Source organism: Microcebus murinus, chromosome 2 (assembly GCF_040939455.1).
Source record: "Microcebus murinus isolate Inina chromosome 2, M.murinus_Inina_mat1.0, whole genome shotgun sequence".
Classification (NCBI taxonomy): Eukaryota; Metazoa; Chordata; class Mammalia; order Primates; family Cheirogaleidae; genus Microcebus; species Microcebus murinus.
In genome coordinates this window covers 3684300-3701589 of record NC_134105.1, presented here as the reverse complement: position 1 = coordinate 3701589, position 17290 = coordinate 3684300, and the positions used below count along the sequence as shown (strand labels likewise).

General features: G+C 42.6%; 1 protein-coding gene across 2 annotated transcripts; it reads right to left on the bottom strand.

Moving 5' to 3' along the window:
- Positions 1–204: 204 nt before the first annotated feature.
- On the bottom strand, positions 205–16367 carry PARK7 (Parkinsonism associated deglycase). Of its 2 annotated transcripts, none has more exons than XM_012791505.2 (7): positions 16262–16367; positions 15104–15208; positions 13722–13823; positions 10135–10194; positions 8805–8874; positions 4995–5081; positions 205–589 (listed from the first exon to the last, which is right to left on the bottom strand). In XM_012791505.2, the coding sequence occupies exons 2-7, from the start codon at positions 15191–15193 to the stop codon at positions 429–431; spliced, it is 570 nt and encodes a 189-aa protein (XP_012646959.1). In that variant the 5' UTR covers positions 15194–15208; positions 16262–16367; the 3' UTR covers positions 205–428. The 2 variants fall into 2 exon arrangements, with proteins under 2 accessions (XP_012646959.1, XP_020137493.1); XM_020281904.2 differs by having other exon boundaries at positions 16203–16353.
- Between the last annotated feature and the right edge of the window lie 923 nt (positions 16368–17290).

Genomic DNA, 17290 nt, shown 5'->3' with positions numbered 1-17290 from the left:
GCCAACTTCATTGGTATTTTTTAATGGCACATTAGAATAAATGGGAGAAAAGCATGAGACTCTTAAAATTTTGTTTTTATGCTTTTCCTCCTTGCCGTGTACAACGTGTTCGTTGTTCTTGTCTCTCAGTAGCTACATGGACAGTTACAAGCTGCAAATGAAGCTGATGATGAACTTGGTTTCACAAAAAAGACAAAAGATCAGTAGTTTGCTAAATTCCGTTTACTGTGCAAACAAGGCTCAGAAATGTACAGACACAATCTGTGGGCTGAGAGGTCTCCGTGCAGCTGTCACTTCACAACTATACTCTACGAAAGCAGTCCCGAGGCAGCTTCTCAGCACATTAACCTACCATTTTTTTTTTCAGAGAACACAATGAGAATGGATTATGAGTGGCCTACTTCTCTGAGGGTCGAATTTTTTCTGCTCTAATCTTTAAGAACAAGTGGAGCCTTCACTTGATCTGCCACCTCCTTGCCACTCAGGGCCTCCACGATGGCGAGCGCGAACTCGAAGCTGGTCCCCGGGCCGCGGCTTGTGAGGATCAGGCCGTCCTGTTCCACGCGGCTCTCAGAGTAGCTGTAATGACCTTCGGAGGCAAAAACGAAAACAGGTTACATCCTAATGGGCCATGCAACAACAATGACTATTACTCAGCAATTCAACTCACTGTTACAGCATATTAGTCTCCTCCAATTTTTTTTAAAAATTTAATTTTAATAAAACACTGTAGATAGCATGCAGAAACATCTTCTAGTCCCCCCAAGCTCTGCACCTCTAATATTAAAGACACTGGGCACAGCAAAGGGTGAAATGAAACCTGTTGAAATGAAACAAATATGCCTAAGCTAAATGCAGTTGCTAAGACCTTAAGAGTTGAGGGAGATGTCAGAGGGAATGCTAGTTATTCACATTTCTAATTTATAACCAATGCTCGGGTAAATTCTGGAAATGCTAGGAGAAGGGCAAGGGGGTGCAGCAATGACAAAGGCAGACATGGCCTGAGTTCAGAGCCTATAAGCCCGCACCGCACTCTCTGCTGCCTCAAAAACAAACACGAGGTCAGGCACGGTGGCTCACACTCGTAATCCTAGCCCTCTGGAAGGTCGAGGTGGGAGGATCACTCAAGGTCAGGAGTTCGAAAACAGCCTAAGCAAGAGCGAGACCCTGTCTCTATGAAAAATAGAAAGAAATTAATTGGCCAATTAAAAATATATAGAAAAAATTAGCCAGGCATGGTGGGTGGCACATGCCTGTAGTCACAGCTGCTCGGGAGGCTGAGGCAGAATGATTGCTTGAGCCCAGGAGTTTGAGGTTGCTGTGCGCTAGGCTGACGCCACGGCACTCTAGCCTGGGCAAGAGTGAGACTCTGTCTCGAACAAACAAACAAACAAATAAACACAAATCAAGGTAGCAACACCACAGTGGAGGCGGAGGGTGGGGGGAGACGTGCGGAGGTAGAAACCACGCTCATCTCTCAGGGACTGTTTTCCTTCTGCATCCCCCCAGTTGGCTATTTCTTGGCAAATATGATACCAAAGCTGAGATTCCTCCCAACACGTGCTTCCTACGCTCTCCCCCGACACCAGGCAGTCATCACCGCCCCCTCTGCACACACAGCCGCACCTGACCCGGCCCCCACCTGCCTCCCCACACCTGTCTCTATCACTCTCCCACCTGGAGCTCGCCTTGCTGAACACAACAAGTTCCTTCCTGCCCCCAGAGGAGCTGCAAGGGCTGCTCCCTTGGCCCAGAAAACTCTTCCCAGCTCCTCAGCCCTTCAGCATCAACATCAACCCTCCAGGGCTATCTGCGACCCTCTCTCTAAATCAGGTCCCTCTGCCTACTCTATCACAGCACCCTATTTATTTCCTTCCCAGCACTGACACAGTCTGTAAACAATTTGTTTGTTTGTTGTCTACTCTTTACAAGCGCTGGGCCTTCACCTGTCCCTGTCTGGACTGCCACACTGATGGCGCAAGGGAGGTGCCCCTTAAGTGTGAGGTCAATGAACGAATGCCCGTTCTTCGACCCCATCTCCCCTCTCTGTACCTGGCCACTGCACAGAGAGCTCTGCATTGTGACGGCTGTCCCTCCCCGTTCTGCACCCCACCACTCCATGCTCAGCACCCCAAAAGGTACCTTCTCAGAGTTCAAGGCAGAGCACATCCAGGTTTCCCCCCTCCCCTCGCCCAAGGAAAGCACTCACCAACTTTCTCTAGCACCTAAAGGTGACTTTGAACTCCATTCACAGCACACAAGACCTTCTGGGGTCTGGCCTTCAAACTGAGACTGGACTAGAACTAGAAGTGAAAGGGAAGGAACCTGCTGTCCAGGTAGGAGCTAGTGGTGGCCTGGACTAGGAGGTGGCAGTGGTGATCAAAAGGAAACGACGGTTTGAGATGGATCTTAGTGACAAAAAGTGCCCAGGACTTAGTGAAGGACTGGACATGGGGAGGCTTCAAGGACGACTCCCAGTTGTCTGTCTTGGGTGACTGGGGGACAGAGGACAAACAGATTTAAGGGAGGGGTTAAAGCAGATCAGGTTCCTCTGGGAAACCTTGCTATGTCCTGATGTACCGCCACTGCAGGCACCAAGCTCTGACCACCTGACCCACCCAACCCAGCGCAGACCCCATATCTGAGAATGCCACCAGCGCACGGCTTCACCTTGTTCTGTTTTCTGTTTCCAGCACATGGCACTAGGCGGCAGCTCAGGAAAAGCTTGCTCAATGACACACACAGAAACACTCATCTAATGACCTCCCATAAGGCAGAAGAATGGGCTTTAGAAACCACATATGAATGTTCATTTCTTTTCAATTAGATTAACAATACCTATAGTAACTTGTCTTCCTATCCCATTAAAAATCAAGCGAGCCACTGAAATAACTGAGCGCATAAAAAAATTTCATATTTACACTACTGTAGAGAGAAAAGAGGATCCCTAGTTTGAGGGGAAAAGGTTTTCTTCATCTAGGCTCATTTACTGATGGCTAAACCAGGCCAAGGCCGTTTTAAATGCTAAACCAGAAAACCGGCTGGGTGGGGACTCCCAGGGCTGCTGTGAGATGCACTGCCCAGGCCCGACCATGGTAAATGGTTCACTTAACAATACTTTCGTGGCTACAATATTACAAGTAGAGCTTAAACTAGGTAAATACCCTTGAAGGTTCTACAGCTCTTTCAAAATTTCAACTAGGAAAAGCAAAAGGTTGACACTTATCAATTGCCTCCACCTAGTGGCGACGGCACAGAAAGATGGCATAACTCATACCCCGTCAATGCTGGGAGGGCGCATGTTTGGGAACTGGCGGTGAATGGACACATCTTATGCCTCACGTTCAAAGCAGCATAAGACCAATCTGTAAAATTATAGATTTTTCAAGAGAAGTACTAAATTTGGATCAAATTTAAGTACATGCAGAACATACACCACCAAGAGAGAACCCTGATGGAAACTATGGACTTTGGTGATGATGTGTCAGTGCAGATTCACTGACTGTAACAAACGCACCCTCCAGTACAAGCTGGTGAGGCTGTGCGTGGGGGCAAGGGGTAGATGGGAATGCTCTGTACTTTCAGCTACATTATGCTGTGTAGCTAAAATTGCTACATAAAATAAAGTTTATTAATTAAAAAAAGAATATGCAATATAATGAAAAAGCTATCACTTTACTTCAAAAAGCGAGCTCCAGATCTCTTCACGACGGCATTCATGGATGATCATTATGGCATGTTTTTTTTTACTTATTTATTTTTGAGACAGAGTCTCGCTCTGTTGCCCGGGCTAGAGCGCCGTGGTGTCAGCCTAGCTCACAGCAACCTCAAACTGGGCTCAAGCAATCCTCCTGCCCCAGCCTCCCGAGTAGCTGGGACTACAGGCATGTGCCACCATGCCCGGCTAATTTTTTCTATATATTTTTAGTTGTCCGGTTAATTTCTTTCTATTTTTAGTAGAGATGGGGTCCTGCTCTTGCTCAGGCTGGTTTCAAACTCCTGACCTTGAGTGATCCTCCTGCCCCGGCCTCCCAGAGTGCTAGGATTACAGGCGTGAGCCACCGCGCCTGCTGCCTATGGCATGGTTTTTAAGAGCAAAAAAAAAAGTGGAAAACCACCTACATGTCCACTCCAAGGAAAACAGTTAAATACGATACATTCTAACACTGGACTAGCACACAGCACTTAACAAGAATGAAGCAAATCTAAATTCGTATGTGCTGTAAGAAGATAACATAAGATATAATGCTAAGTTAAAAAAGCAAGCTGAAGAACAAGATTTAGTAGATCTCATTTAAGTAAAAATATTAAATGGAAAAGGACAATGAGTATGTACAGAGCAAATTCTGGAGCTACACATGAAATTTTAACTGAAGTTACCTCTGAGTAGTAGCAGGGGTTGGGGAAGACAAAGAAAGGAGGAAAAGTTCATTCTACTTCACCTCCTCTTCTCTACTATTTGCATTTTTACCATGAACAGAAATTGCTTTTAAAAGATAGTAAAAATTAAATGTCTAGCTGTTATTTATAACAGAAACATGCCATCAAGGAAATAGGCTGCCACTGGGGTGTTCTCTGAGCAAAGAAAGTAATGTTCACTTACTTTGGACTGGGGGTAAAAGGGCACTTTCTGAAATTGCCGTAGAGGTTTAAAATTTACCCGCAGGCAGCCGGCAATGTATTTGGTAAAAATACCAGTTAAACCAGCATTTCATAATCACTCTCATCTGTGACAACGGAATCGGCCAGGCCTTTGGTGTAGACCACACAGCCCCCACCATAGTACACAGAGTGGCTGACAAGCACCACCTCTCTAGCCCATGGTGAGAGCCACCTCTCCATGAAAACACCTTCAGAGCGAGCATGGCCCCACCACGCCACGGCCCCCAGAGACTCTCCCTACGTACTGGATTGCACTCATTGGGAAACAATGCCAAAAGACAGGTTTTTCTGAGACAGCCCTTTTGTACATTAAAGTACAAGCATATACTTACTTCCATTCATCATTTTGTCTTTAGCAAGTGGGTGTGTTGTAACTTTACTTCCAAAACCGATTTCATGAGCCAACAGAGCAGTAGGACCTAAAAATAAGATCAATAAAAAGATCTAAGTGCAGATATAGAAAAATTCATGTTTTAAAAATTGCAACAGCAAAAGTATTCTTCAAAATCAAAAGGCTCTTATCTAAAGTATAGTTATGATTCTGAAATTAAACACTCCTTAGTATGAGAAGTAAAGTATGTTTATAACAAACCGTTTGCTTAAATACTTCAATAACCATTTAATCAAAAAGATTTACGTTTATACCAGTGGAGCATACCAAATGAACAAAAGTATGCTCACTTCCTTCCAGCCCCCACCCCAAGAACAGGGACTGAATGTACGAGGAGTCCAAGAGAGGGGGAGACCACCTTGGGGTGGGGCTAACTTCTTATTTTACTCTTAGCAAAATGAAAGATTTAGTTGCATATTAAAGGCAAGCAGTACTCTCCAAACTTCTGGACTTTATTGCTATTTTATAATTTTATTTTTCTACTTGAAAATAAAAAATGGAAAATTAACACTCATTCATCCATCTATCCATCCAAATATACCAGGTGGTAGGGTGATTAATGTGATCAGCACATCGTTCCCTCCCTGAAGGAGATACCGTGAAATGCCTAACAGGCTGAGATGTAAAGGCACCAGCATCACTTTATTAAAACTACTTAAGCAAAGAACCATGAACAAATGTCAGTTTCTGACACTATCCCTTGCCTCTTAATGTGAAGTCTTTGAAAATATTACAGGTACTAACTTGATATTTTTATCCAATTGTATTCACTGAAAATGGTCAACTTCAGTGATAATCACAAGCATATTTTGTATGTAATGGTCCTCAAAGATTAAAACCAAAAAGGTTTTATACCTTTAACTGTTACCCTATCTTAAAACTTTTTACAAAGTATTTATTCTACCTTTTTTCTCTAAGCCACACAATAAAAAATTCTTTCTAAGGTCTCATGTTATACCTAGAAAAACGTGTTAGAACAGCATCTTGACCTTCTAAACACTTAGGGTACTGTGGGTGGCTAAGACCCTCCAGTACAGTCTGCATATGTTTAGCTTCAGCAAACCTAAGACTTAGTCTTACTGACCTTTCATTTCTCAACAGGAATCCAAGAAAAGTAGTTATATAACATACCCTCAGAACATAGCTGTTACAAACAATAAGAACACACAAATACCTAATTACATAAGCTTTCTGCCTAATATCAGGTGTCAGTTTCAGCCCAAGTCCTGATTTACAGCTCTTAAATCAAGCCTCAAATATATGTCTCTCTTCCTGTTACTTTCATTCTACATACAAGACAACAGCTATGTATGGTAGCGAACTGTAAAAGTCTGTAAAAATTGAATAACTGTCACTTGATTTTTATTTGAATGAATTCATAAATTACCTTTCTTTCTTACTTGGTAAGACTTTAAGAAATAAGAAATTCCTACATTATATTTTAAAGTAAACTTCAATAGATGATCGTACAGTGAGGAGAGTGATCATGCAATGAGTTAGAATTTTTAGGCCGCTCCCTTCAAGTTGATAAAATTGCTGCCTACAATAATGTTAATAAATTTATGTTACAATTGGATGTAGGAATTTACTGATAGCTTACTCATCACGGTAAGCTCTTAATTACTGCTTTCTGGGACTTAAGAATCCTATTTGGAAGATTACACAGAGACATTTAGTACTCCCATTACTTGAAATTCTGATGCATGAAAATGCTGCTGAGTCTGCACTACTGTCAAACTGAGGGTGAAGCTGACCAAATCCCCTTCTGCAGTCAGAGACCAAAGTCAACAGCGCCACCCTGTGGTAACTTACAAAAGACTTACACCTTGGGCAACCCCCCACCCCCAACTCCTCCAGGTGTCCAAGGGCTCCTTCCCAGAGCCCTCATGTCCAGACCTCATGCCCACCTTCACCTCCAAGCTTCCCCCTGCCCCCAACCCAAGTAAATCTCATTTAATTTTCTTCTCAAGACAGTCTCCCAATTTCTGTCTCGCTCATTTACTCAATATTAAAGGCTAATATTCTTTCAGTTCAAAAAACAGTTTCCAATTCCTAACTGCAACGTTTTAGAAGAATAAACTGATTTTTTTGTTTGCTGATTTAAAAAAACCTGAATCTCTTCCATCATTCCTCTGTTCCAATCCCATTACACGCTTGAGTTACTGCATTTACTCAGCTCATTATCACACTTTTTCCTATTTTTGTGCAGTGCCTCGAATAGTGGTGCAGGATATTCAACAGTATAAAATGCTAGAGTGTTGTTTATTTTTTAATGTCAATTTAAATTATTACAAGGTCCACATGCTTCTGAGCATGGCATTCAAGCTTGCCTGACCACAAAGTAGCGAACCACACGTGGCTGATCATTTTGCTACCTTCATGGCACAGAAGGACAAACTGACACGCAGTTTTACTTTCAGCAGAGTCACATGAGAACAAACTCAGACCAAACCCCTTCTTTCTTCCTTTCTTCCTTTGGTCAAAGCACCTAAGAATGGTCTACTTTCAGTGAAGCAGACTAGTCAAAGAAAACCAAACTAATAGGATCTATGACCTTCTCCCCAGAGAGGAGTGCAGCTCCCTGGGCTGCAGAGACTGCAGTACCCTTGGGCAGGGGTAACTCCCTGACTCTTGTGACCCCAAGGACAGGGTCACGGTGGTCACCTCTGTGGTCCTCCCAGTCCCTAATGCTGCAGTTCTCAAACATTTAGGTCTTAAGATTTCTTTTTGTGGGTCACTTCTATCAATTATCTGCCATGTCACAAATTAAAACTGGGAATTTTTTTTTTAATAAATTCACCCTGGCTGATAAACTGGGAAATTTTTAAAACACAAGAATGGCATCATCACACTGATATCACTCTTGCAAGAATGAGTAAGAGAAAGGCAAATAAGATCTTAGTAGTATCCGCTGACCTGACGAGCCCATTGAAAGAACTTTGAGAAACACTGACTGCTCTGATGCAAAGTTCCTAGGATCCCTGGCCCATAACTTCTTTTAAGAAGTCTATTGTATTGAACAAAACAAAATGTAATTTTACCAAACCATCCATTTATTCATTCAACTCTTCCTACAAACATTTAATAAAGACCTATAACAAGGAAAGCATGGGCAAAAATCACACTATGGAAAAATGCAAGATGGCAGAGTATCATCTGATATTTAAGGAACAAGAATGAATTTTAAAATGGTATCAGAAAACAAATATTCTTAAGTTACAAAGATGTGGGGACATCTATGAAGTACAAATGACCTTATTCTAAATTATATGGCAGATAATGCGGTGCCCAAGATCATTCAACACAGAATCAGAAACGCCCAGGAAGCAGGCGGAAAGCACCGTGAGGCTTCTCAGTGTGAGGGCAGGCACAGGGCAGAGCTGTTATGTTTGTGTCTGACAGATTCTTGCTGACTCTGTGCTGGCAAAAAGACTTTCTGGCACAGAGATTTGCTGTAACAAGCTGTTTACTGAATTCCAGAGGCCTTTATTTTGCTCTGAGGTCAACCAAACACTGAAAACACTAAGTTTCACCGAAGGTAGATCAAAGGCAATGAAGCAGAAAAAGAAACAATTGCACTCATTTCTGAAATGACACCAACTTCATGCCACCCAAAAACTAAATACATCAACACAGATGCCCTTCACGCTTTATGAAGGGGAAGAACTATTTGGAGTAAAACCTTGTGATGGAAGGCTACTCACGCCATCACCCAACGACACACCTAACACAGGCTGCTGCTGCACGTTACCTGCGCAGATGGCGGCTATGAGCCCCTTCCTTTTTTCCTGTTCCTTCAGTATCTCTTTCACAGCAGCAGACTAGTCAAAAAAAACCAACATATATCAAGTTACCATTGAGCCACAAACCAATCTCTCACCAGGAAACTTTAGCAGAATCTGATTTTAGCTTAAATCACAAAAGCTCTTTGATCTATTTTCCAACAATATTTCTAATCATTAATATAAAAATTAGCACATTCATAAGTGCCTGTATTCTTAAACCCAAGCAAGGCATTTATTGTGAGAAAGGCATTCCTCCACATTTAAAGATAAGGAAAAAAAAAACACTTTTCCCGTGGGCACATTTGACCTTTGCCATTTTATACTCCAGGGAGCAAGAAACGGGAGGGAGGGAAGGTAGTGTTTGCAGAGACAGGAACAGACTCTAGCAGGACATGATCCCTAACACCAGATTCACTGACTTTCTGAGTGTTTCTGCCTGCCCTGCCCCACCCACCAGCCTCCCCCACCTGTTTCTCACGGGCCAACTCCTGGCTCACAACTTAAAATGAAGCAGCAGAGACCCCGCTGATGACGTGTTATTCCTGCTGGTAACTCTCAGCCCCAGCTTCCCTCAAACCCCGACTGCCGTGGGGACAGCCAGTCCCTTTCTCCTTCTATGCCTAGCCCTTCGCAAACCACGAAATCAGATCATTCTACTGCTACGGGGGAGAAAAAATAAGTAGTCTTGGCCGGGCGCGGTGGGTCATGTCTGTAATCCTAGCTCTGGGAGGCTGAGGCGGGAGGATTGCTCAAGGTCAGGAGTTCGAAACCAGCTTGAGCAAGAGTGAGACCCCGTCTCTACTATAAATAGAAAGAAATTAATTGGCCAACTAATACACATAGAGAAAATTAGCCGGGCATGGTGGCACATGCCTGTAGTCCCAGCTACCCGGGAGACTTGAGGCAGGAGGATCACTTGAGCCCAGGAGTTGGAGGTTGCTGTGAGCTAGGCTGACGCCACGACACTCTAGCCTGGGCAACAAAGTGAGACTCTGTCTCAAAAAAAAAAAAAAAAGTAGTCTTCCTTTGGACTGTACTCACTGCATCTGTTCATAAATAATCGTTCCATCAATTCAGCTTACTTTCACAGTAAATGTTACTAAAAATATTGTTTTAAGGCTAGTATACCATTTTTGTTCATTTTAGTTGTTTCTATTGTATTCATAGCCTCCTCCCTGAAATATCTGAAAAACAGCAAAACCAACAGAACAGGAGCAGATGCTGAAATACTTTCTTTAGAGCTCCCCCCTCCCCCGCCACCAGCTTTACTGGGGTATAACTGAGAACAGTCTTTACCTCAGATAAATTCTGTGCACCCAGATTTCCTCCTGGCAGGACCACCACATCGTACGGTCCCTGTAACAGTTTAAAAAAAAAAATAAAAACATTTCATTTCAAATGTACATTAAAGAGTCCAATAACACTTTCCTATTTTAAATGTGGGACACAAGCAAAATACAGGATATTATCTAAATACCTGCCAACAGTAGAACAGTTAAAGTGTATCCATATTATGGAATTTTGTTGCAACTAACAAAAAATGCAGAAAATCAGTATATAGTAACATGAAAGGGTGTCCATGTTGTAAAACAGCAGGTGTAGGATACTTATTGCTGAAAAAAAAAACAAAAATATATATGTGTGTGAAGACAGATGAATGTATGCATGTGTATAAACATTGCATACACACCCCCACGTGCTGCTGTATACAGGTGTGCAGAGACAAAGGAGACGCTGCAGCTGCTAATGGGAGTAGTGTGGGCTGGGGTGCAGGTGGAGAGGGACAATGAGAAAGGGACATTAATATTTTGGCTTTATACATATATTGTATGAATAATTCTTCAATAAGAATGTACATAGCAATTTAAAAAATTAAAAGAGTTTTGAGTAAAAAGTATAGAAAAAATATTTTTAACTTGATGAAAAATGAACAGGGGGGCATATTTTAATATTCCAAACACCAAAACATTTTAGAAATATAATTAATTTCAAACTTGCTTAAATTACAAAATGGAAATTGGTTGGGTTTTTTTTGAGACAATGTCTTGCTCTGTCGCCCAGGCTACAGTGCAGTGGCCTCATCATATCTCACTGCAACCTCAAACTCCTGGGCTCAAGCAATCCTTTTGCCTCAGCCTCCCAAGTAGCTGGGATGACAGGCATGTATCACCATGCCTATTTTTTTACTTTCTGTAGAGAAGGGGTCTTGCTTTGTTGCTCATGCTCATCTCAAACTCTTGGCCTCAAGTGATCCTCCAGCTTTAGCCTCCCAAAGTGCTAAGATTACAGGCATGAACCACTGTGCCCAACCTAGAATTACTTTTTAAGACCTTGGTTATTTTAAAACCAAGCAAAACTCAAAACTATAAAGAAAACGTGTCAAGTACAGAATTTCTTTCACTCCTTTTAGAATCTAAACCAAACAATACATACATACAAAAGGTAACCACTTCCCCAAAAAACTACAAATAGAACTATTACATAATTCAGGAATTCTGTTACTGGGCATTTATCCAAAAGAAAGGGTATCAGTATATGAAAGAGACTTCTGCAATCCCACATTTATTGCAGTACTATTCACAACCGCCAAGATTTTGAATCAACCTAGGTGTCCAACAACAGATGAATGGATAAAGAAAATGTGGTATTGGCTGGGCACGGTGGCTCACGCCTGTAATCCTAGCAGTCTGGGAGGCCGAGGCGGGTGGATCATTTGAGCTCAGGAGTTCGAGACCAGCCTGAGTAAGAGCGAGACCTTATCCCTACTAAAAATAGAAAGAAATTAGCTGGAAAACTAAAAATATATTTAAAAAAAATTAGCCAGGCATGCCTGTAGTTCCAGCTACTTGGGAGGCTGAGGCAGGAGGACTGCGTGAGCCCATGAATTTGAGGTTGCTGTGAGATAGGCTGATGCCATGACACTCCAGCCCGGGCAACAGAGCAAGACACTGTCTCAAAAAAAGAGAAAGAAAATGTGGTATATAAACACAAAGGAATACTATTCAGCCATAAAAAATGAAATTCTATCATTTGCAACATGGACGGAACAGGAGGATAATGTTAAACACAAAATAAGCCAGACACAGAAATACAACTATTGTATGTTCTCACTCATATGTGGAAGCTAAAGAAAGAAGTAAAAAGTAGGACAGAGGATACTAGAAGGTGAAAAGAGTAGAAGGAAGGGTGGGATAGGGAGAGATTTGTTAAAGGATACAAAATAACATTTAGATAGTAGGAATAAGTTCTGATGTTCTATACTACTGTAGGATGACTACAGTTAACAATATTTTATAGTTTAAAACAGTTAGAAGGAGGATATTGAATATTTCCAATACAAAGAGATGATAAATGTTTGAGATGGCAGATATGCTAATTACACTGATCTAATCATTACACATTATATGTATCAAAACATCACTATGTACCCCATGAATGTATATAAGTATTGGGTGTTAATTAAAAATAAATAAAATAAACAGGTAACCACTGTTCTAAAGTAGCCAGAAAGCACAAAACAACAGCAACAACAAAAACCCTAGAAAAACCAATATTTACTTCTATTTCTCACTTTTAACATACTATTTACAGGCCAGGCACGGCTCACACCTATAATCCCAGCACTCTGGGAGGCCAAGGCAAAGGATCACTTGAGCTTGGGAGTTCAAGACCAGCCTGAGCAAGAGCGACACCCTGTCTCTACTAAAAATAGAAAAATTAGCCAGGTGTCATGGCATGAGCCTGTGGTCCCAGCTACTCGAGAGGCTGAAGCAGGAGGATCACTTGAGCCCAGGAGTTTGAGGCTGCTGTGAGCTACAATGATGCCATTGCACTCTTACCAGGGTGACATAGTGAGACTCTGTCTCAAAAAATAAAATAAAAATACAACAAAAACAATTTATAAAGTTTCAACATCTTACATGTAAATATCAAAATTCAAACTCTCCACAATTTAGCGATGAAATATCTAAATTTATTATAAAGGAATAAACTTTTTTCTATGCCCCGAAGACAGCTTGGTGTGGGAACCACACTCCAGATGTGTCAGCAAGGCATAATAGCTAGCCGTTCAAAGGCCTTTCTGCCTCCTTTCCTGTTGTAACTTCGCTCCCAGAGGGTACAGCTCATGCTCCTGACACCCACTCCCAGAGGGTACAGCCCCGCTCCTGCGAAGCTGACCAGTTATCCGACGCCATGAAAGGGTGTGCAAAAGGGTCCGTGGGAGGGCAGGTTTCTGAGGAAACAAATCCTGACAGATTCCCAAGTGTTCTTTGTCCTTAAAGGTAAGAACGATCATTCTAAAGATACTGAAAAAGTGATTAAAAAAAAAAAAAGAGGGAGAGAAAAATGACCAAAAAAAGTGATACAATTTAAGCAGGATTCTAACTCCTCCCTTATTCCAACCACTAATCAAGTATGAGTTGTTCCATGTAAAACAAATCACACAACATCTGTGTTACTGTAAAAAGGTAAGCAAAGAGTGGCTTTAGAAAAAGAAGTGGGAGATGTGGCAGTCGATTCTCTCCTATCAGGTAAAAGCGTGTAACAGGCGGCAAGGATGTAAGCCTGTGGAAGCCAGGGCACTGGTGAGAGAATGATGCACCCATCCAGTCATCCACCCCCACCCATTCATCCTTCCATCCGTCACACACCCATCCACCCCGCCCACTTACTGAACCTGCGATATCAAGCAATAGCCAAGTTTCATGGATACAGAGCAGAACGGCCAAGTCCTCTTCTTCCCAGTTTAGTTTGGGGGGAAACAGCCAAGCAAAATGATTTTCTTAAAATAGGTCTGTACCAACAATAGCCTTAGATATAGTGAAAAGGCATTTCAAGAAATTAACAGAGAAGCCACATGATTCCATGTATGAGGAACAAACCTGTTTTTTTGCCTCTTCAAGACTGGCATCAGGACAAATGACAACATCACGGCTACAAAGTACTGGGTCTTTTCCAGCCAGACCTGCAATGGTGACCTTAATCTAAGACAAAGACATCATGATATTTAAGAACACTGAAACATAAATTTAGGGTAACATTTTCACAGCTGCCCTGTGTTTTAAAGTAACATGTCTGAAAATACCGCAACAAAACCATGCTAAATTTAAGCTAATACACTGGCTAAATATATTTAATAACTAGGCCTGACCTAATTTATAGCTGCTGTCCTGGCACCCTGTGTGGTTACAACGCCCTTTCTCCCACAAGTGTTCTGGTTTGGGTGATAAGTTGTATGATCATCCTATTAACCCATCTCACAAGGTTATAGTGGCCATTTAAACCTCATGGTATTTCTATAAAGTCAAAATGCAAGTTAAAACAATGAAATACTACTTTATCTTGCAAAAATTTTAGAAGCTAACATTACCAAGTTCTGATGCTGGAAAAATAGGAATTTCCCTACGCTTCTGGTGGTACTATAAATTGGTACGCCGGAGAGCAACTTGGCAAAACCTAGTAACACTGACTATGGGCCGTGCCTTGGCCTAGCAATTCCACTTTTAGGTATTAATATATAGCTTGGAAAAACCTCCACACATTTGCATGAGGAAACCTATACAAGTATATTTATTATAATATTGTAATGCTGTAATTAGAAGAATGGATAAATTGTGCCATATTGATACTGTGCAATACTGAGCAGCAAATTTAAATAAGTTAACTAGATCGACATATATCTTCATTTTTGAGAACCACAAGAATACAGGGTTAACAGACTGTGGGGCCAGACTGCCTGGGTCTGAGTTCTGGCTTCTGTACTTACTAAATCTGCAATATCTGTACATTATTTAGTGTCTCTGTGCCTTAATACCTAACTCATAACCATGACCTACCTTGTCATAGTACTTAGACTGATGCCTGGCACAGAGTAAGTGCTAAGTGAAATGCACAATCATGCAGAATGAGAACCATGGTCTAATCCTACTTTAAAGACATGAGAGAAACGGATATGCATCAACATAAGGATGGCAGTTATCTCTAGGGAAGGAGGAATGTGCATACAATTGAGGAAATTTACAAAGGGGACTTTGAGTATATTTCTTTAAAACATTTGCTCTTTAAGAAATGAGTCTGAAAGAAATATTGCAAGATGTTAACAAGTATTAAATGTGGGCGGGGGTAAACAAGTATTTATTATTATATAATCTGTGACCTTTTGTGTATGCTTGAAGTATTTCAAAGAATACCATTTTATTAAAACTTTTAAAAAAATCCAAAAATTTTAAAAACTGGGGAAGGCAAAAAGCAATGGAGGACTTACCCCAGCTCGTCTCATGACATCTACAGGGATCACTGTCTCCATTTCCTCTGCTCCTTTAGCCAGGATGACTAGGGCTCTTTTGGAAGCCATTTTTATGTTATATTTCTTAAAGAGTTAAAAAAAAAAGGGGGGAGGGGGAGGTAAAAAAAATTTTCACCACAACGCTGGAATACTCAAAATTTTTAAGTTTCGGAACGTTTTCAAACAGAGTAAGTACCTCTGAGGGAAAAGGCTCTGATAGACAAACACAACTGATAATGAAGAAAAGCAATTTAGATTAATATTGGTTTACACAGTACAGATTCAATTGCCCTACTTCTGAGATGAAAAAGGAAGTTGCTCACAGCTTCTACCATGATATCTTAAATCCAATTTCTAACAATATATCACAAATGAAGTTTTCTAAAACACAAGTACGTGGGTCTTGCCTTTCACACAATGGGAGGAGACACAGTATTTTTTGAAGTACTATTTCAGAGAAATGAAAAAACTGGATTCCATGGGCACTAATTTAAACAGTTTTTGGCAATTAGCCTGTTAAGAGTTTTGGAGGGGATTTTTCTTTCTTTCTTTTTTTTTTTTTTAGTTCCAATAACTGTACTAAAGACTAGGGCAGGGGTGTGAAATGTCAGAATACTTTTTTTCATGACCGGGAAAGATGGAAACCCCCACTGAAGTCAACCCAACCAGATTCTATCGGCCCACGAAGTTCTCTCGTTTGTAAACAGCAGCAGCTAAACGAGGTACTTGGGCTTTTTAAACCTATTTTCCTGGAGAGTTCGCCGTCCGTGCAAAACAGACTTTATAACAGAGTGATCTCGACACGGACAAGGTTAACCAGTTCCAGGCGGGTGAAAAGTCATGCAAAACATTCAGGACGCTTTAGCGTTGCTACTAGGCCGGCGGCCAAAAATCACAGTGTCCGCTTATGCTAGAGCGCCGCGAGTCTCCAACGCACGGGAGCCCGGCGGGGTCCGACCCGGCGCCAGAACCTGACTGGGCCTCGCGAGTCGACGGCCGCCTCCGGCCCGGGCCCGCACCCGGGGCAGGCCCAGCGCCCCCGGCCGCCCGCAGCGCCGCGCTCCCCGCGGGCCCTGACCTGTAACCCCGCGTTTCTCCCTACAGACGCGGTGCCCCGGCCCGCTGGGTACCACTCACCCCGACCCACACAGAAAGGGGACGCACACTCCCACGCACGCGCGCCGCCCGGCCCCTCAGCCGCGCACTGCGCAGACTCGCGCTGCTCGCGTCACGCTGCGTCACGTCCGGCAGAGCCCAACCTGGATCCCGGCGGGGGTGGGGCCTTGTCTTTCCGCGACACCATCACCGTCCTGGATTCCGTGCCCGCAGGGAACGCCCCCTCGCGAATGGCACCGTCCGACCTGCCCCGGGCGCCCGCTGGGTTTAACCCTCTCTCTGCCGCAGCCCGCTGACGCGAAGCCGGTCAGTGGAGCGGCCGGGGCTTGTCTGGGCTGTGCGTATTTATAAACTAGAGCCTTCCTTCACGTTTCTCGAGAGCACTCCCGACCCCCTTCCCCTGTTCCTCTTGTCCCGAGCGCCTTCCCGTTTCGCCCCCAACCTGTTGGGCTTCTTTCCCAGCTCCCGTAGACTCTGTCGGGCATTTATTCACGCACGGTCATTTCCCGGGCATTAGTTTCCCTCCCGATGACGCTATTTAAAGGTCCTGCTGCTGCACCCACAGGATGACAGCGACGCTGAGCACATAAGTCTGATAAGTAATTGGTTAAGTTGGTTTAAATCATCATCTCGAATTTTTTTCGCCACTATACTAACGAGGAAACACTCTCATATTTTTAAAAACGTTTGTTAAATGTTAATACTTTTACCAGTTTCAAAAATCAAAACGGCAAGGGTTACATTGAACAGGTACGCCCCCATCCAGTCCTATCCCCACCCCCTGCAGGTAACAAGGTTATTGGTTTCTTGTGCGTCCTTCCAGTGTTTCCTTACGCAAGCACAAGCAAATACAAGTGTATACTATTAACATTTATTTTCTCTCACAAAAATGTAGTAGACTATATACATTTGTTCTGCATTCCCCTCACCCACCTATACATACTTAAGTGAATACCTTGGGAGATCTTTCCCTATCAAAAAGAACTTCCTCATTTTATTTATTTTTCAGATAGGTAGTATGCCACCCTGGACATGTTTCGTAATTTAATT

Excerpts from the sequence above, each read along its gene's own strand:
- PARK7 (XM_012791505.2), bottom strand. The coding sequence starts at position 15,193 with ATGGCTTCCAAAAGAGCCCTAGTCATCCTGGCTAAAGGAGCAGAGGAA. Across the intron at positions 8,875-10,134 it reads GTGCACAGAATTTATCTGAG|TCTGCTGCTGTGAAAGAGAT; the intron begins GTAAAGACTGTT and ends TTTTTTGACTAG. Across the intron at positions 590-4,994 it reads AGACAAAATGATGAATGGAA|GTCATTACAGCTACTCTGAG; the intron begins GTAAGTATATGC and ends TTGCCTCCGAAG.